This window comes from Capsella rubella, unplaced genomic scaffold (genome assembly GCF_000375325.1).
Source record: "Capsella rubella cultivar Monte Gargano unplaced genomic scaffold, Caprub1_0 scaffold_4, whole genome shotgun sequence".
Classification (NCBI taxonomy): Eukaryota; Viridiplantae; Streptophyta; class Magnoliopsida; order Brassicales; family Brassicaceae; genus Capsella; species Capsella rubella.
In genome coordinates this window covers 1,411,242-1,429,158 of record NW_006238920.1, presented here as the reverse complement: position 1 = coordinate 1,429,158, position 17,917 = coordinate 1,411,242, and the positions used below count along the sequence as shown (strand labels likewise).

The window sequence follows — 17,917 nt, the reverse complement described above, 5'->3', positions numbered from 1 at the left end:
AGAAACAGCGGATGGTCAGTTCACGGTTGCTTCCGCCTACTCGCTCTTGACCAAAGACCATGCTTCTCGCCCAAATATGTCCAGGTTTTTTTATCGGATTTGGAAGGTATTGGCTCCGGAGAGGGTTCGCACTTTTCTTTGGATGGTGGCTCTCCAGGTTATTATGACGAATGTGGAGAGGTTTAGACGCCACCTAGGAGACTCGAGTGTTTGCCAGGTTTGTAAAGGAGGTGAGGAGACCATCATGCATGTTTTGCGAGATTGCCCTTCTATTAAGGGTATTTGGACCCGTCTGGTTCCAAGGGAGCATCGTTTGTTTTTCTTCTCAAGTTCTCTGTTTGAATGGTTGTACGTGAATTTGGGAAGAACGGATTGGAGTGCGGAGTATGCATGGTCAACTTTGTTTGCCATGGTTGTATGGTGGAGCTGGAAATGGAGGTGCGGGTATGTTTTTGGAGCAGTGGGTAAATGCCGAGATAGAATCAAGTTTGTTAAGGACCTTGCGGGAGAAGTTAGCCGTGCGCATGCTATTGTCCGTGTGGGTAATATCCCGTGTGTGAGAATGGAACGTAATATTAAGTGGAATCCACCATTAGGGAGTTGGATGAAGCTTAATACCGATGGTGCGTCTCGCGGTAACCCGGGTCTGGCCACAGCTGGTGGATGTATTCGGGATAACACGGGGGCTTGGTGTGGGGGTTTTTCCCTAAATATTGGTGTTTGTACAGCGCCTTTAGCGGAGCTCTGGGGTGTTTACTACGGCCTTTGCATCGCTTGGGACAAGAAAATACCGCGGCTTGAAGTTGAGATCGATTCAGAGATAGTAGTGGGTTTTTTAACGTCAGGGGTTGTGGAGTCTCATCCTTTGTCGTTCCTGGTACGGCTGTGCCACGGCTTTATTTCGAGGGACTGGATAGTCCGTTTTTCACATGTTTATAGGGAGGCAAACCGTCTTGCCGATGGTTTGGCGAACTATGGTTTTAATTTACCTTTAGGTTTTCTTTTATTAGAACATACTCCAGTTGATGTTGAGTCGATTCTTGTGGACGATGCCCGGGGAACTAGTTTTCCAAGGCAAGTTCGAGTGTAATTTTCTTTTTTATTTTTGAATAATATACAGGGAGTCTTTTCTCCCTGTTTCTTACAAAAAAAAAAAAAATATCAACACAAAAAAATATTATATTTATTAAATAAAATATAATTTTGGGCAAAGATATGTTTGGGCTTATACTAAATAATGATTCTAAAAGCCCATTTATCATAATTACGATCTGCTAAGGTTAAGTGATTTAGGGTTTTGCCTCTTTCATCCCACAAGCGGTGTAGGGCTTTTTCTCTCGGACACTCTCCAGTAGCAACTTCAACCATGGCGGAGCAGGTTCCTAATCTCTCTCATTGTGGATCTATAAAGTTTCTGAATTTCTCTGATCTATGCAATTTATCATATTACAATGTTGGATTCATGTGTTGTAGACGGAGAAGGCGTTTCTGAAGCAACCAAAGGTCTTCTTGAGGTGACATTTTACAAAAAAAAAGAACATATCTTTTGTAATCTAGGGTTCTTAGAGTGTCTTGTCTTATGCGATTCATTGATGTTTTGTACTCAGCTCGAAGAAGTCTGGTAAAGGCAAGAGACCTGGTAAGGGAGGTAATCGTTTCTGGAAGAACATTGGTCTTGGTTTCAAGACTCCAAGAGAAGCTACCGAAGGTACACATTTGTCTTTTGAATATTGACTTATTATGTGTTGTTGTTTGGTTTGTGTTGTGGTTTGGATTAAAGGTCATCTCTTTACACTCTTCCCTATATAGTTTATGAAATTGGAATGAGTAATGTGTGTTTGTGTAATGCTGTTTCTGTATTTTGTAGTCTGTGATCTAAGGCTTTGTCTAGTAGATAACATGTTGCATATGTCTTTGAATCTTGACTTTAAATGTTGTATGATGTGTAGAAGCTTGTGTTGTTGTTTAGATTGTGTCGTAATTTGGATTAAAGTTCATTGTTTTACACTTCTCCCTGTATGGTCTCTGAAATTGGAATGATTTATGTGTTTGTGTAATACTGTTTCTGTATTTGTATTCTGTGAGGCTTTGTCTAGTAGAAATTTCACATTTTTCTTTGAATCTTTACTTGAAATGTTGTATGATGTGTAGAAGCTTGTGTTTTTGTTAAGATTGGGTTGTAATTTGGATTAAAGGTCATCTTTTTTACAGTTTTCCCTATATTGTTTCTGCAATTGGAATGAGTTATGTGTGTCTGTGTAGTGTTTTTCTGTATTTGTATTTTGTGATCTAAGGTTTTTCTTTTGTAGATGATATGTTTACATTTGTGAATTTTGTGTAGGTGCATACATTGACAAGAAATGTCCATTTACTGGCACGGTTTCTATTAGAGGCCGTATCTTAGCAGGAACATGCCACAGTGCGAAAATGCAGAGGACAATCATTGTCCGGAGGAACTATCTTCATTTTGTTAAGAAGTATCAGAGGTGAATAAAAGATCTTTACTTTAGGGCTGTTGAATTCCTTATGCTCCTACACGACCATGTTTGAGAATAGTCTTTAACATTGGTGTATCGTTAGGTATGAGAAAAGGCATTCGAACATCCCTGCTCATGTCTCACCGTGTTTCCGTGTCAAAGAAGGAGATCATGTGATCATTGGGCAATGCAGGTGAGTACAGAAATAAATCTCTGTGATAAAAAATTCATCTACCATATGACATCCATGTGCTAATTGAGAATTCTTTTGGCGTAAATGTTGTTTCAGACCGTTGTCAAAGACTGTGAGGTTTAACGTCCTAAAGGTCATACCAGCTGGGAGTTCTGCTATAGGGAAAAAAGCATTCACTGGAGTGTAGAGAGACTTACTTAAGTTGTTGGGATCGATCGATATAAGTGGATTTTGGTTTTCATGTCCTCAAGAAAAATGTCTTTTATATCATTCGTGCTAGCTTCAAACACTATCTCTCTTACAAATACCATTTTATAATGATTTTATGTTTGTCTATGTTTTGTCAAAAGTTTCAAAATCAGAGTGTAGAGCTTGCTAAAAATTTAAACATGACAAGGCAAAGGTGTTGTCTTGTGTAAGTACAGAACAAAAGTTCAAAACACATCAAACTAAAATGCGGTTGTAAGGAAAACTTGTGGTCCTAACAGAGTATTAAACTATGAACCTAATCGATTCATTCAAAACTCACTTTCATAGACTGACCTCCATTAAATATTATCACGACTTGGTTTTTTTCCATCACTTTTATAACGGCCAAAGATAAGTCTTTTACCAAAATCCTCTTATCCCTTGTGGTGAATGATGCTCATATTACAAGCAAAGAGTCATAGAAACCCAAGATGAGTTACGAAGAGATAGGAATTGAAACAACGGACATGTGTTTTGGGTACACCATGCCTGATCCACAAACCATAAACATGTGCATTCAAAACCACTTGTTTCGATGATTCAATTCCGATCTCCTCGTATCCTGCTTGAGTTTCTGCGATTTTAATTATACACAGGAAATCAAATAGATAAGGATTCTTGAGTTTCTGCGACTTTAACTACACATAGAAAATCAAATAGATAAGGATTTTGAGACAAAAAACATTTCATGCAAAGATACAATATGTAAAACCGAAAATTGATCGGCCGCTACACGAAGTAGACGCCACTACTAAAGGAGTTTGCTTTTTATTACTACATCCTTACATATTTATACTAGATTTTACGTTAACCTAGTTGTTGCGTAATTATTTTCTCTTACAACAAAATAACCCATTAACATATATGGGCCTTAAACTATAACATCATGGCCCATTGACAATCTTTTTGGGTTCTTTCTCTTCTTCCTCTACAACACAAAACACTTCTTCTTCCTACTTGATGTTGTTCTTCTTTCTATTTCTAGTTGTAGTTTCTTCTAATAACTCTCTTCTTTACATTGATTTCTCTTGTGCAGGATTGATCCAAGACAAGATTCCAACCGCCACCATAGACCAATCTTCTTTTGTAGCACTTTTTTTAACTATACACAAGAAATCAAATAGTTAGTATTTTGAGACGATGCCAAAGATCAAAATATATAAAGCCTAGTGAGAGAAGTCTCTCGAGTCATCTCCTCCATTTAATAATACTTCGAGGGAGATTAAACGCTTGAGGAAAGGCAAAGGGGAAGCGAAGAGTTGGATTTAGGAATGTTAATGTTATCATGGACATATTTTAGTTGGACCTAAACGGACCTTCACAAAATTTTAAGCCCATTTAACATACATATTCGTTATAAAACTTATCGGACATAAATGGACGAACCCGTTTACATCCGTTTAATAAATGGGCTTTCACAAAATTAGATGGACAGTACAGTAAACATCAATTAAAACCAAAACGGCGTCGTTTAAACTAAACACACACACATTCACGCTCCATTTACGCTTCACCGCCGTTCCTCCTCTCCTCACCGCCGTTCCTCTTTTCCTCAACTTTGGTCCTCCTCTCATCAGCACCGTTCATCATCTCATCACCGTTGCTACCCGTCTCATCACTTGCGCTCCTCCTATCCTCACTGCTACCTTCTCTAATTTGTGTTCTGAGATCTCCGGTAGGGTGTGTGTCGTCTCCTCTTCTCCCATCCTTTGTGTCAACACACCCTTTCTTTGCAAATTTGATATTTTGATTTCATATTCTTAATCTGAAGGTATGAATTGGTCGTGGGTGTTTGTTAGATTTGATAGTTGCATCAATGTTAGTTGAATGGAGCGTGAAGATTGAACATTTTACTCTCTACTCTTGGAATTGAGAATTGGATATGGTTCAATAGATTCTTTGAATTGGTTGCTTGTTTTAGTATTGTATTAAACGAGATTGGTTGGTTTATAAATAGTATTGTCACGGTTTCGTTTCTTGTGCTCTGAAAGTTCATGGATATGTGTTGTTCTTTGAAGGTGTTGTTGTTTTATGACTCTTTTTCTGTGATTCTAATTCTGTAAACACTAAACATGTTTCTATGTTTGATTCACATTCTGTGAACACTAAACATGTGTTGTTCTTTGGTCATTACTGCCACGGTTTTTATGTTTTGATATGCCTTTTTAGTTTATGCCTTTGCTAATGGTTCTTGTTTATGAAATCCAACTTGTGCCTCCTACTCTAAACTGTTGCTTTTTTTGCTCTAGTGTAGATCCCGATCTGGAACTTTCTTTACTCTGTCTCTCTGCTCACAAAGTTGCAATCTTTGGGGAGATCTGAGGCAACCCTTTTCTCCTCTGGTTAGTTCTTTTAAAACCCTTTTCTTGTTGTTAGTTTTATATGTCTTTCTGATGTTTGGTTTAATTAATTAATTTAATGTTTGGTTGTGGTACTTAAGAACTGGTAAGCCTTGTTATAAGCAGAACGTCTTGATTAATTTATTTCCCTTCTCTTTGTTTTGCTGAACTGTATAAAGATGAGGCTGATTCCCCTGCAATGAATATAACCTTGCATTTGACCTCACGTACCATTTCTTTTTCCCCAATATGGTTTCTGAAATTGGAATGAGTTATTTGTAATACTGTTTCTGTATGTGTATTCTCTGATCTAAGGCTTTCTCTAGTACTCTAGTAGATAACATGTTACATGTTTCGGACTCTAATCATGTTTAGGGAGTTCTTGTTTCAGGTTTGTAGTGATGATGAAACTGTTTGCATCTCTTGTTTGCTTTCTTTTGCTTTCTTGTTTTCTTAGTAATTTGGTGACATTGGCATTGTGAATTATGCTAATGGTTGTTTATGAGCTTGAATTGTTATTCAGTGATATCTTGACTTGTCATTTCCTTGATCTATTCTCATGTCCACTGCTAAGAAAACTCTTGTAAAGTCATGCTTTGTGTTACATATCTCTTCTTTCTATGAAAACTATTGACTTTTCTTTTGTTGTGGTTTGTAAAATACTGTACTTATGGTGTTTGTTTGGTACATTAGGTGGTAACAGAGAGAGAGAGAGAGATAGTCAAGAAGAAGAGAGAAGAAATGGAGAGCGATAGTGAGAGCGAGAACGAGAGAAGTGAGCATTGCCAAACCACTTCAGTAGTACCCAGAGGAGGCCCCATTTATCTGCCAAACATGGTGGGAAATATTTCTACTATCCCTGAATTCCGGTCTTCTTTTCTCAGTCTACTCCAGGATTTGGATACTCATTTATCTGTGGAATCTCCTTCATCGTCGCAGCAATATGATGTCTCGTAAGTATTCCTTCATCAATTGGCTCTTTTCTTTTTTAAAATCTGGTTTCCATGAGGAAAAATACATAAATGTATGTTACTGGGAGGATTTTGATGCAGAACTGATGATCTCAAGATTTATACAGATGAAGAACTCACAGAGATGGCTATGAAGGAAGCCTTGTCGGTATGTTTCCAAATCCTATATTGATTTGTATTCTTATTTTGCTGTCTTTGGAGTGTGAGATCTTAGGTCTTGATGAGGTTGGTTCTTATTTCATTACAGGAAGATAACCTTTCCCAAAAGGAGCTCGAACAATCTTTAAACACTTCTCATCAGTAAGTATCATTTCCAGACTATCTGTATTTTTAAATATAATGCTCCGTCTTGTGTGACTCTTTGTAGAAATATACAATTGGCATGTAGGTTGACTTATACAATTGTAGAATGATAACAAACTGTTACCTCTCCTGTCTCCTGTAGTGAAAATCCATCAGCTGGGAGGGCAAAAAGGAAGAAGACTGTAAAGAAGTCTGAGGTAAAGAAGTGGACAGAAAAAAAGACTGAGGTGAGTTTATGTAACATGGTCTTGGCACGGCTGGAATTAGTTTCTTTCCATATCTATATGTGTTTAGTATCACTGGATACCAAATATACATGGATTTTACTAGTGTACTGCCTTGGTTCAACAAGGAATGATGGTTGGAGTAGTCAAGCTGATGGTTATTAGCTTTTTGCATTTCCTTTTCTGATTGATATGGTCATATTTTTGGTTTCAGGAAGCTTATCTTGCTAAAGTCGAGCAGCTTGCGAAAATCAAACAAAAGCAGGAGGAGGATAAGGCAGCTGTTAGGCTGCACTGCTTCAGGTCTGTGATTACTATTGGATATTCTGGTTTGCTGGTGTACCTTGTCTGCTTTATGCTTATGTTTCTTCGATTTTAACTTTTGTTCAGAAAAACTTGTGAAACTGGTAAAGACGCAGCTGCACCTCCAGACGGTTATGAGCAGATGCAATCTCTTAAGTTCATAGATAACAATTACACGGCAAGTTATTTTCTCCTGCAATTTTGTTTAGTATTGACTATGCTACTCCAAACATCTTTTTAACCCATCATGCCATGCCCCCTACTAAATATTGTCTTCGTGCTATGTAAACAGCAAGTGAAGCCATCAGACATTCAGGGACAAGTTGAAACGCTATTTCCTGAAGTCATTTTGTGTGTTGAGATTTATAACAGTCGTAAGGTTAAGGTACTGCATTATTCTGTAAAACCTTTGATGCACTCTGCATAATTTTTGAAGAAATCAAAGTCTTGTTCGGTTTCGATACAGAAAATTAAACATAAGAGGCATAACATTGACTGGATTGTGCTAACTACTACAATTTTTGTAAATTCTTTTGTTCAGACCCAGGAAATTTTGGTTCTAGGACGTCAAATGTTGACTGAATTGAAAGACAAGATTCACTGTCCTACAGACCAGGTGATGAAAAAGGCTGGAGAGTATAACCCCTCTGGATACTTCCTCATAGAAGTAAGAATTCATCTGTTCATATTCTTATATTTTGATGAGTAAGTAAAGTTTAAATTTCTACTTCTCCGATTTAATCAGTTGCTTTTTTGCTTGTCTAGGATGTCTTTCACAATGATTTAAGGAATCCATCGGCGACAGATTTAAGCTATCCTATTTTAGAATGGATATGGAACTCGAAAGATGAAGCTCTTAAAAAATGGGAATGCCTTTTAACCGGCGAATTGCATAAAAATCAGAAAGCGGTTCTAGGTGAAGGGAACTCCATGGATATACCTCGTTTCAGAACTGCAGACATGCAGAGTACACGCTTCTGTGACTTAAGATTCCGAGTCGGAGCTAGTTATCTCTATTGTCATCAGGTAAAATCCCTTTTCTGTTTCTTTACTTCTCATCCTACGATGACGTTTTGCACAGCACAAGGTTATGTACTGATTAAGCTGAGAACAGGGAGATTGCAAGCACATGATAATAATACGAGACATGAGACTGAGTCATCCAGAGGATGTTCAGAGCAGAGCGGCTTACCCGATCGTGTTTCGACCGAAGCCCAAGTTTCAGAAATGCGGCGTTTGTAAGATAAAAAGAGCTTCAAAGGTTGCAGTGGATAACAAGTGGGCACATGAGAATCCTTGTTATTTTTGTGATGTTTGTCTTGCACTTCTACACTCAGAGGAAGGCTCTCTTAGCTGTGACTTCCCAGTATATGATTATGTTCATGAGTGAAATACAATTTTGTTGAATAATCCTTCAATAGAAAGATAGTTGTAGCTGCAAATAGAAGATATGAAGATATGCCGACAGTTTCCAACGGTGGCTCCAATCTCGCATTTAACCATTTTTCTGTTTTAGAGCTCAAAAATGTTTTTCAGCTTAACTTTTAAGAAAAAGTTGCACTTGTTGTAAAAACGTTATTTTTATTTTGAATATAATTTAACATTAGATTCAAAAAAAAAAAAAATTACAACATCTTGCGAGGCTCGTAGGAAATCTCAGTGGAGAAGCTTGAAAGATTACTAGGAGAGTTCGGACAGAGTGTTTAACTAAGAACCTGTCCACAAAACTATGAACCTAATCGATTCCTGCAAGTACCAAACTCAATTTCATAGATTTACCTCCATTAAATATTGTCACAACTTTGTTTTTGTAATCACTTTTGGAACGGCCAAAGATAAGGCTTATATGTGAACCAAAATCATCTTGATCCCTTGTGGTAAATGATGCTCATGTTACAAGCAGAGAGTCAAAGAAACCCAAGAGAATTACGAGGAAATAAGAATTGAAACAAGGGACATGTGTTTTGGGTACACCATGCTCCATGCCTGATCCACAAACCATAAACATGTGCATTCAAAACCACTTGTTTCGATGATTCAATTCGAATATCCTCGTAACCTTCTTGAGTATCTGAGACTTTAGTTACACACAGGAAATCAATTATGATTTTGAGACAAAGAACCTTTCATGCAAAGATTCAATATGTAAAACCAAAAAATGATTGGCCGCTACACGGAGTAGACGCCACTACTAAAGAATTCTGCTTTTTATTACCACATCTTTACATATTTATACTAGATTTTACTTTAACCTAATTGTTGCGTAATTATTCTCTTACCACAAAATGATCCATTAACATATATGGGCTTGCACTAAAATAATAGTCCATAGGCCTTTTTTGTTTCGTTCTTTCTTCTTCTTCCTTTACAATACAAAATACTTCTTCTTTCCTAGTTGATGTTGTTCCTTCTTTCTATATCTAGTTGTAGCTTCTTCTAATAACTCTCTTCTTCACATATATTTCTCTTGTGCAGGATTGATCCAAGACAAGATTCCAACCAGCACCATAGACTTCATAAAACGTCTTATTAATACACCAAAAATAGTCATCACATATTCACAATAGGACATCCTAGAACAAACATAAGTTATGTTGACCAAAGTTGACCGGTGTTGCATCATGACTTAAGTAGTTAAGTTTGTTCGGATATGTCCTTAACTCCTTATGATAATATTTAAGGGTAGTTTACAAGATATTTTTGTAGTAGACAATCATTTTCCCCTTTTGACGGAGACATAAAAAGCAATACCAAACTCAAGTTCATCAATCCAGTCGCGAACCATAATTCATGAATCACATTTCAAACTCTATGAAAAAGAGGCAAGTGTGTTGTCTTGTGTAGTAGAAGCCATATTTTTCGGGATTAGCAAAGAACACGAGCTTAGGATAAAAGCAATATTAATGTTTACAAACAAAATGGCTTTTAGAAAAGCTCTTCTTTACAAGGATTCAGCATCAAACACAAAAAGTTACTCCAAATCCTTACGAACAAGAGCTGAATTCTCCTGCTCCCCGAGTAAGATAATATGATTCACAGATCCCTAGAACAAGAACTTTTGGGTTTTACTATCTACAAGTCTCCTTCTGAAATGTTGAACAAGAACAAGACAAGGCTTGCTGCTTGAAGCAAGATCAACAACTCTTTTCCCTCCTTCCGTCATGTATCTCCTTTTGTTATGTGTTTGTGTAATTCTGTTTCTGTATTTGTATTATGCGATCTTAGGCTTTTGTCTAGTAGATAACATGTTTACATAATTACATTTGTGATTTTTTTTTAAGAATTATTAGAGGTGAAGAAACTTATAAAAGGATCTTTACGTTACTGTTTGTGAAATCCTTCTACTGCTTGCTATGCCAAAACATGTCTTCGATGTTTGTAACCTTTGAATATTTCGTGATCTTTGATCAAATCAGCGACTTCCTTGCATCTCTTTAGCCTGAGCAACCATATCATCATCTTGACTGTGGTAAACCATGCTGATGTTACGAACGGGGAGAGTCATAGAAACTCAAGACGAGTATGAGGATATAAGAAGTGTAACACTACATGTGTTTTGGGCTACAAAGTGCATTCAAAACCACTTGTTTAGATGTTTCACTTCTAATCTCCTCTTACCCATCTTGAGTTTCTGAAACTCTCTAATAATCTTCCTTCTGTAGCACTTTTTTTATCAGACAAAAGAAATCAAATAGAATAGGATTTTGAGACTATGAATCTTTCATGCTAAAGATGAAATATATAAAGCCTAGTGAGAAGTGTCTCGAGTCATCTCCTCCATTAAATAATACACTAAGGGAGATTAAACGCTTGGGGAAGGCAAATGGTTTTTTGGGGAAGCGAAGAGTTCACTATTAAGTTGGACTATATGTAATATAAAGCCCATATCAAACTGTGGTACATCAAATCCATCAGTCCCAATTCAAACTCTGTGAAAAAGGCAAGTGTGTTGTGTTGTGATGACAATACTTATGTGATGACAATACTTATGTGATGACAATACTTAGGGATAGTTTACAGGACATTTAGAAATATGCATATGTAACTATGTAGTGGCGTCTACTTCGTGCTTTTGTTTTCTATAGGGACATAAGTCCTAACCAAACTCAAGTTCATCAATCCAATCATAAACCATGATTCATCAATCTCATTTCAAACTCTATGAGCTTAGGATGAAAGCAGTATTAAAGTTTTCAAACAAAATGGCTTTTAAAAAACGCCATCATAAAAGGTCTTCTTTACAAGGATTCATCATCAAACACAAAAGTTCCTCCAAATCCTTAAGAACAAGAGCACAAATTCTTTTGCTCACCGCGAAAGATAATTTGATTTACAGCTACTTGTTCAAGATCCCTAGAACAAGAACTTTTCGGTTTTTTCTATCTACTAGTCTTCTTCTGAAATGTTGAACAAGAACTTTGGGAGAGATGTGATCCGAGGAAGGTGCACCAACAAATCACTGAACGAGTCTTTCCTTGACATGCCCTGTAGTGGCTTGCTGCTTGAAGCAGGATCAACAACTCTTTTGCCTCCTTCGATCCAAATATCTTTACCGGTATCAGCAGTTTCGATATTGAGCTGAGAGTTTGCAGCAGATTGCAAGAGGTTGCAGAAAGAATTCACCTTTGACATGACAGACTTCTCATCAGATGTGTCAGGCAGGGTGTCACTTAGCAGCAACTGTTTCATTTCCTCAAATTCTTGGTTGTTCTCAACACCTTGATCAGACAATAGTGCAAGGAAATCGTTCATCGAGATAGATTGGGGTAGGCCAGGCACTTTTATCTGACTCCAACTGTTTTTGTTTCCCGAATCAACGGATGCACCAACTCCTTCGATTGCATGTGCATCCATCACTAAACATAAATAAAAGACTTATGAACACAAGAAAAGAGAAATGATTATGAAAGATAGTGAAAACAAAAACACAATACCTGAGCTAGGAGATAGTGCATCATGAGAAAGAGACACAAGTTCTGATGATGACTGCGCCCCAACAGGAGATGCCATATTATCAGATCCAAACATGGAGGGATCCTCAAATATAGATTGTCTTGAATCAAAGAACGGTGAGGCCAAATTCATCTCTGGCTGTCGACTAAGACAGAACAGGCGATGATCACATTGGACAAGCTTCTCGAAATGTTTGTCCAGTATCCCTGGGGCACATTGCAGAAAATGTTGCCTACCATACCACAAAGATACATAAACCATTGTTACTTGGAGTCATAACATATTGAAGTTCTTTAATTAGAACTAGGCCACAGGACATGTTGTTACCTGTTCATACTGGCTTGACCATCAGTAAAATCTGAAGTCGCCTGCCACAAAGTATGCTTTCTAGGCTGCGGATTAATCTCCCTAAAAAACAACGGCTGTCTAGCCAGCTGCAACAGACAAAGATCATAAATAAACACCATTGGCACATTAAGAACAGTTGAATGAATCAATCAAGAAAGAAGCAGTTTTATACCACGATGCTCAACGTTCCAGGTTCATCTTCCGGCAAATTAGCATTAAGAGCCATAATATCAGACCACTGAATCTCAATCTTGCTCTTAAGACCTTGTTCCAACACTTCCCACACAAGTTTGTGTTTTGCAAAGTAACATTTCGCCATCAAATCACCATCATTCTTTGCCTTATACTAAACAAACAAAAATCAAACTTAGATACCAAAACAAACCATCTTAACACACAAAAATTCGAAAGACTCACCTCCCATTGACCAATCCTGAGAACTGTAGCATGAAAGTTAGAAGCTTTATGCTTCTCAACGGTTCCTACACCAAAACCAAAACTTTCTCTCTTAACACAACCAGTTTCCGAGTTTGTGTCGTCACCAGTTTGAGAAAGCCTCATCTGAATCAATTCTTGCAAAGATGGGCTTTTTCTTAAACTCAACCCCAAAGGACTTGGCTCCTCAAGTAAGTTAAACTTAGACACGCCTGTTCCATTGCTCCATAGCTGAATCCAAATCAAACCCACCAAAAAAATCCAAACTTTCACAATCAAATTACCAAAAAAATGTAATCTTGTTGCTTAGAAACATACGAAATCAAAACAGATCAAAACCTTAGCACGTTTGTGAAGAGGAGAATATTCTTCTTCAAGAGAATCTTCAGCGATCTCTAGCTTCACAGGAAACTTCGAAGCTCGTCTCATCATCATTTCAACCATTCAAAAATCACAGAATCTGATCACAACAAGTGAATCTATTAAAAATCTATGGAAGAATCTATAAAACAGTACAGAGTAACGAATTTTGATTTTGAAGATCTAAAAAGAGACGAAGAAATATCGCGATTGATGTGTCACGCGCTCTTGACAGATTTATTTATAATATATATATATATAAAAAAAAAAAAAAGAGTTTCTAGAAAATACCCAAAATGGCCTTTTGATCATGTCTTTACATAGGAGGCTATTTTTGTCATTTCTTATTTTTTTCAATACTTGGTTGAGCTAGGCTGTTTCGGGGTCCTATGTTTTGCCTTTTTTAATGACGGCTATAGATGGACAATTCGCCACGTGTCGTATTATTCGGACACTAGCTTCTTATCTAAAAACTAAAATGGTCTCTCTGTTTGGTTTTCGTCTGTTTTTGTCGTCACTCGACACCATATTATATAAAAAATTATAAAATTGGGTTATGTTCTAATGGATAGATTTAGCACCAAGCATTAGTAACTTTTTCTATAAGTTTATAGTTAAATATATAAAAATATCTTAATTTTAGAATTTATGTTTAGTAATGTGGTTACACATCACCATTAGCTTTCAATCACCTTTTTCTGTTTTGTCTCTTTAGAAAAGGTTTAAATTTTTTATTAATAGATTATTAAAATTATTGTAATTTAGTATTACTGGATTTTTAAAATTAAAGATTCTTTGTTAAAAAATATTTTAAATGTTGATTTTAGGATTTTTATAAATTTAATAACATTGATAGATATAATAAAATATTCACGGAGATTTATAGTTTAATAAAATTTGTAATAGTGTTGTTGCAATGTCATAATAATTTGTAACATTACAAATTGATTTTTCTATTTAATAAATTTTGTAATAGAGTTGTTGCAATGTCATAATAATTTGTAACATTACACACTGATTTTTCTATTTTTTTTTTTTTTTTCCTAATGAACTCTCGTTGTCACAGCAGTAGTAGGCTAGTAGCTAGAGAGTCACTGTCTCAGCCGCAATTATCTCTATGATTAAACAAGATTGGGGTTTGAGACTTGAGAGTTGAAAAGAGTTATGAATGAGATTGGTGTGATTATAATAATTTGAAGTCTTCTAATACATCTTTGTCTTTCTGATTTCTCAACTCAATCATTGATCCATGACCAACCTCCTTGTTTACACCCTAGGAATAGTTTTGTCATGCCAGACAAAGAAAAAGAAGACACAAACTACGAAACAAAATCAACTCATTGACCAAATTATATCACAATACAAAAGGATGGATATTACCACAACTTAGATTACAAAATGAGAAATGCAGGTAAGAAAAGGATCTATCCGGCTCTGCTTAAGTAGCCTTTCGGTTGACTTTCAAGTAGGGGAGAGCTCCGATCACGTTGTCGTAGTCGCTCCGGTTCACTTCGGTCTGTATTACAGAAGACAGAACACAAAGTTAGACATGTACAAAAGAAGAGGGTAAGAAACAGAGGAGTGACGTTGCTAATGAAACAAAGCTAAAAACTAAGTAATGACTTGAAGTTGTACTCATACACTAGGAAGATTCAGAATCCATAAAACTGATGCCAACTAAGTTATTTCTCCCTAAATCACATGTCTAATGGAAGCCAATGCAGTGAATTTCATTGTCATGGTTTCCATTCAAAGGCTTCAATCTTCATTTAAAGAGATTCAGCGAGAGACTCAAAGAGTCAAATGTACAAGTAAAGACGCGGTTTGACAAACAAAACTGTGCATTTACTACCAAGACATTATCAGCCAAGTCTCATCCTTCATAACTAGCTTGAAAAATATGAGTTTTTGTGCCTGCTCTATCATCATTCTATGCTAGCTAAGAGCTTGTTCTTTTCAAACCGTATCACACCTAATGCTAAAACATCAACAAAATTCACTGACAGCTAATCACTAATGCTTGAAAGAGATGAATGCAATTTTACACACACTCATAACAAACACCCATCAACAATATGCAGAATCAACAATCCTTTGTTAAAGAAACACCAACCATTTTCGATAGACGCAATTTCCTCTTGTTGTTCTTCTTAGCTAACAAATGCTGCTTTCCGGATCTCCTCCTCACAATCTTCCCCTTACCCGTCACCCTGAATCGCTTCGCTGAGGCCTATCAACAAAACATTACACATTTTCATAATTTCATTCAACCAAAGACTTAAACAGAAATCAAGAAAAGCAAACACCTTTACTTCAACAAATAAAGCTAACATGAAGTTCACAGTTTCAAGAATCCCAAACTTCACCAGATATACTCTTAAGTCTCTATCACATTAACACCAATAGACACAAGAGTAACCATTGAACACAAGAAAAATCTAAACTTTCGAAGCTATTGATTCTAATTTCCGCCACTAAACTCTCCAAAGCGTAGTATTACACATTTTCTTAATTTCATTCAACCAAAGACTAAATCAAGATAAGTAAACACCATTACTTCAACAACTAAAACCTTCTAAAGCTAACATGAAGTTCACAGTTTCAAAAATCCCAAACTTCACCAGAAAGACTCTTAAGTCTCTATCACTATGACACCAATAGACACAAGAATAACCCATTGAACCCAAGAAAAATCTAAACTTTCGAAGCTATTGATTCCAATTTCCACCACTAAACTCTCCAAATCGTGGTACCTCATTTCAGTTTCATCTCCACTATAACAAAAGACACAAATTGCATAGAAAGAGAGAGAGGGATAGGGAAAAGGACCTTGTGGGTCTTCAGTTTGTATCCCTTATGAGCGAAAACTGTAAAAGTCTGAAGCTTTTGGGAATTGGGAGAAGCAACAATTGAAATCTTCTGAGGCAAAACAGCGCGAAGCCCAGAAATGGAGTGACTTGAAGAAAGACTCGTCGCGAATTGAACGGAACTGCGAAGTGAAACTTTTGGAGACGAAGAGCGTAGAGGATGAGAGAAGCTAACGTTAACGGAAGCCATAGAGAGAGAAGCCATTAGTGTTTGTGCTCTCGGCGACTTTTGTTTTATCTTTTGCACTCGCTTCGATTGAGGAAGAAGAGAAGAGATGATGAAGAAGATAAGCTTTCTTTTCGCCTTAAGAGAGAGGAAGAGAGTGAACGGATGATGTGAAATCCGGTTTATTCTGGTTTAGATTGATGTGATAACCGGAATTGTTGGTTTTGCTCGGATTGGACCGCTTGGCCAAGTGTGCGTAATACGGAAATGGTTCTTTTTTTTTTTTTTTTTTTTTTTTTTTCCCAATTTACATAATTTGATAACAGTTTCAGTACATACAGTATAATCAAAACCAAAAATGATGATATCATAATATTTTATTAATAATATTTATAATTTTTTTTATATACAAGATAAAAATTAATTTCTATATACATTATATTTGCTAATTTTCCTACATCCGCCTACAAATTTTGTTTCTTATATGTAATTAAACTATTTTTTTCTTATAATTAAACTTTTTCACTAATATCTGATTAATGATATACTAACCTAGATTGAATGTGTTGAGAGCACACAACTTCACTCGATTGGCTCCCAAAACTAATAGCAATATGTCTCTCTCTTGTAATCATATTCAATATTGTATTTGAGATTCTTTTCTTCATGTTCTTTTGTTATCTAAAGTATATATGACATAGTAATGATCACACCAGACGTTGCACCAATATTGACGTCGAGCATAATGTAATCAGCGGTAGTCGTGAGATTATGAGCGAAAGCTGGTGGAGTAATTTGAAGAAATTAATTAAAGATATACATGAAGCCTGTGTTTGAAGCCAAACAAGAAAATTATTCACCGGAATATAGCAGTTCACATAATAAACAACTCAATTAGGGCATTACACCATGAATATAATGAAACTTGACATGTGAAACTTTAAGGAACTTAAATTTGGTATTTCTGTTTGAATATAATTTATTTATTTCATTATATTTGACTTTTATTTAATTAAAAACAAATAATTTTATTTTATCTTTGTTTCTTTTTACTTATGTATTTTTTTTATTCTAAAATTAGTTAAGAATGAAGGAGATATTTGTTTACCTTTTTCTTATATAGATAAGAGATTAACTATATATATATATATATATAGATAAGAGATTTAACTATATATATAGAGATAATAAGATATTAAATTTGATTTTTTCTATATTTATGTTGACATAATGTATAGATTTAAATGGTTGATTTTTTTTTTATACTTGTCAAAATCTTAGCGGATAGACTTGACACTTAGTGTGATCATGTGAGTTAGTAACTTTGAAACCAAATTTTATACCGTAAGATTCTATAAAATTGTTAAAGTTGTATTTTTTTTTATTAAAAATGATATGGTATTCTTTAGAACATCCTTAATTAATACACTTTTTAACAAAATTTTAATGTATTTTATTTCATTTTAAACTTATATAATCAAGTTATTATTTTGAAATATATGTTTCCTTATAGATACAATTATAAGCATTTTAAATCACCTTTTTATATGCCAAAGTAAGGTTTATATCTATATATACAATAATTCATTTTATCTCATCCTAGAATTTAGTTCCTCCTAATCCACTAGGTAATAAGTTTTTTTTGTCAAATGTGTAAAAAAATCATTTATAATAAAATTAATTATTTCAAGAAAATTAATTTGGATTATGGTATCTTTTCTTTATTTTA

The 17,917-nt window shown here is 35.6% G+C and overlaps 4 protein-coding genes across 8 annotated transcripts; 2 read left to right on the top strand and 2 right to left on the bottom strand.

The window, feature by feature from the left end:
* Positions 1 to 1,310: 1,310 nt before the first annotated feature.
* LOC17889584 (40S ribosomal protein S11-3) lies at positions 1,311 to 3,006 on the top strand. Its single transcript, XM_006296470.2, has 6 exons — positions 1,311 to 1,378; positions 1,474 to 1,514; positions 1,608 to 1,708; positions 2,342 to 2,486; positions 2,581 to 2,670; positions 2,767 to 3,006. Exons 1-6 carry the CDS (start codon positions 1,367 to 1,369, stop codon positions 2,855 to 2,857), a joined length of 480 nt encoding a protein of 159 aa, XP_006296532.1. The 5' UTR covers positions 1,311 to 1,366; the 3' UTR covers positions 2,858 to 3,006.
* Positions 3,007 to 4,274: 1,268 nt separating this feature from the next.
* Positions 4,275 to 8,534, top strand: LOC17888983 (snRNA-activating protein complex subunit). Of its 5 annotated transcripts, none has more exons than XM_023785170.1 (12): positions 4,275 to 4,599; positions 5,174 to 5,261; positions 5,964 to 6,211; positions 6,311 to 6,377; positions 6,477 to 6,529; positions 6,675 to 6,759; positions 6,971 to 7,059; positions 7,147 to 7,237; positions 7,352 to 7,444; positions 7,601 to 7,726; positions 7,825 to 8,085; positions 8,174 to 8,534. In XM_023785170.1, the coding sequence occupies exons 3-12, from the start codon at positions 6,000 to 6,002 to the stop codon at positions 8,447 to 8,449; spliced, it is 1,353 nt and encodes a 450-aa protein (XP_023640938.1). In that variant the 5' UTR covers positions 4,275 to 4,599; positions 5,174 to 5,261; positions 5,964 to 5,999; the 3' UTR covers positions 8,450 to 8,534. The 5 variants fall into 5 exon arrangements, with proteins under 5 accessions (XP_023640938.1, XP_023640936.1, XP_023640937.1 ...); XM_023785168.1 differs by having other exon boundaries at positions 5,952 to 6,211; XM_023785169.1 differs by having other exon boundaries at positions 5,169 to 5,261; positions 5,952 to 6,211.
* A 2,649-nt stretch (positions 8,535 to 11,183) lies between these two features.
* LOC17888448 lies at positions 11,184 to 13,357 on the bottom strand. The gene is made up of 6 exons (XM_006294139.2): positions 13,135 to 13,357; positions 12,778 to 13,026; positions 12,533 to 12,706; positions 12,340 to 12,446; positions 11,994 to 12,244; positions 11,184 to 11,915 (listed from the first exon to the last, which is right to left on the bottom strand). Exons 1-6 carry the CDS (start codon positions 13,237 to 13,239, stop codon positions 11,446 to 11,448), a joined length of 1,356 nt encoding a protein of 451 aa, XP_006294201.1. The 5' UTR covers positions 13,240 to 13,357; the 3' UTR covers positions 11,184 to 11,445.
* A 1,118-nt stretch (positions 13,358 to 14,475) lies between these two features.
* On the bottom strand, positions 14,476 to 16,298 carry LOC17890166 (50S ribosomal protein L35, chloroplastic). The gene is made up of 3 exons (XM_023785218.1): positions 15,985 to 16,298; positions 15,269 to 15,385; positions 14,476 to 14,671 (listed from the first exon to the last, which is right to left on the bottom strand). Exons 1-3 carry the CDS (start codon positions 16,225 to 16,227, stop codon positions 14,594 to 14,596), a joined length of 438 nt encoding a protein of 145 aa, XP_023640986.1. The 5' UTR covers positions 16,228 to 16,298; the 3' UTR covers positions 14,476 to 14,593.
* Between the last annotated feature and the right edge of the window lie 1,619 nt (positions 16,299 to 17,917).

What these genes read in the sequence shown, in the direction of transcription:
- LOC17889584 (XM_006296470.2), top strand. An exon ending in TTTGTTAAGAAGTATCAGAG is followed by an intron (nt 2,487 to 2,580) that starts GTGAATAAAAGA and finishes GTGTATCGTTAG; the next exon opens with GTATGAGAAAAGGCATTCGA. An exon ending in GTGATCATTGGGCAATGCAG is followed by an intron (nt 2,671 to 2,766) that starts GTGAGTACAGAA and finishes ATGTTGTTTCAG; the next exon opens with ACCGTTGTCAAAGACTGTGA.
- LOC17888983 (XM_023785170.1), top strand. Translation starts at nt 6,000, where the DNA reads ATGGAGAGCGATAGTGAGAGCGAGAACGAGAGAAGTGAGCATTGCCAA. An exon ending in GTTAGGCTGCACTGCTTCAG is followed by an intron (nt 7,060 to 7,146) that starts GTCTGTGATTAC and finishes ACTTTTGTTCAG; the next exon opens with AAAAACTTGTGAAACTGGTA. An exon ending in CTGGATACTTCCTCATAGAA is followed by an intron (nt 7,727 to 7,824) that starts GTAAGAATTCAT and finishes TTGCTTGTCTAG; the next exon opens with GATGTCTTTCACAATGATTT.
- LOC17888448 (XM_006294139.2), bottom strand. Translation starts at nt 13,239, where the DNA reads ATGGTTGAAATGATGATGAGACGAGCTTCGAAGTTTCCTGTGAAGCTA. An exon ending in TCAGGATTGGTCAATGGGAG is followed by an intron (nt 12,707 to 12,777) that starts GTGAGTCTTTCG and finishes TTGTTTGTTTAG; the next exon opens with TATAAGGCAAAGAATGATGG. An exon ending in CTGGAACGTTGAGCATCGTG is followed by an intron (nt 12,447 to 12,532) that starts GTATAAAACTGC and finishes TGTCTGTTGCAG; the next exon opens with CTGGCTAGACAGCCGTTGTT.
- LOC17890166 (XM_023785218.1), bottom strand. Translation starts at nt 16,227, where the DNA reads ATGGCTTCTCTCTCTATGGCTTCCGTTAACGTTAGCTTCTCTCATCCT. An exon ending in ACAAACTGAAGACCCACAAG is followed by an intron (nt 15,386 to 15,984) that starts GTCCTTTTCCCT and finishes TTTTGTTGATAG; the next exon opens with GCCTCAGCGAAGCGATTCAG. An exon ending in AATTGCGTCTATCGAAAATG is followed by an intron (nt 14,672 to 15,268) that starts GTTGGTGTTTCT and finishes TCTGTAATACAG; the next exon opens with ACCGAAGTGAACCGGAGCGA.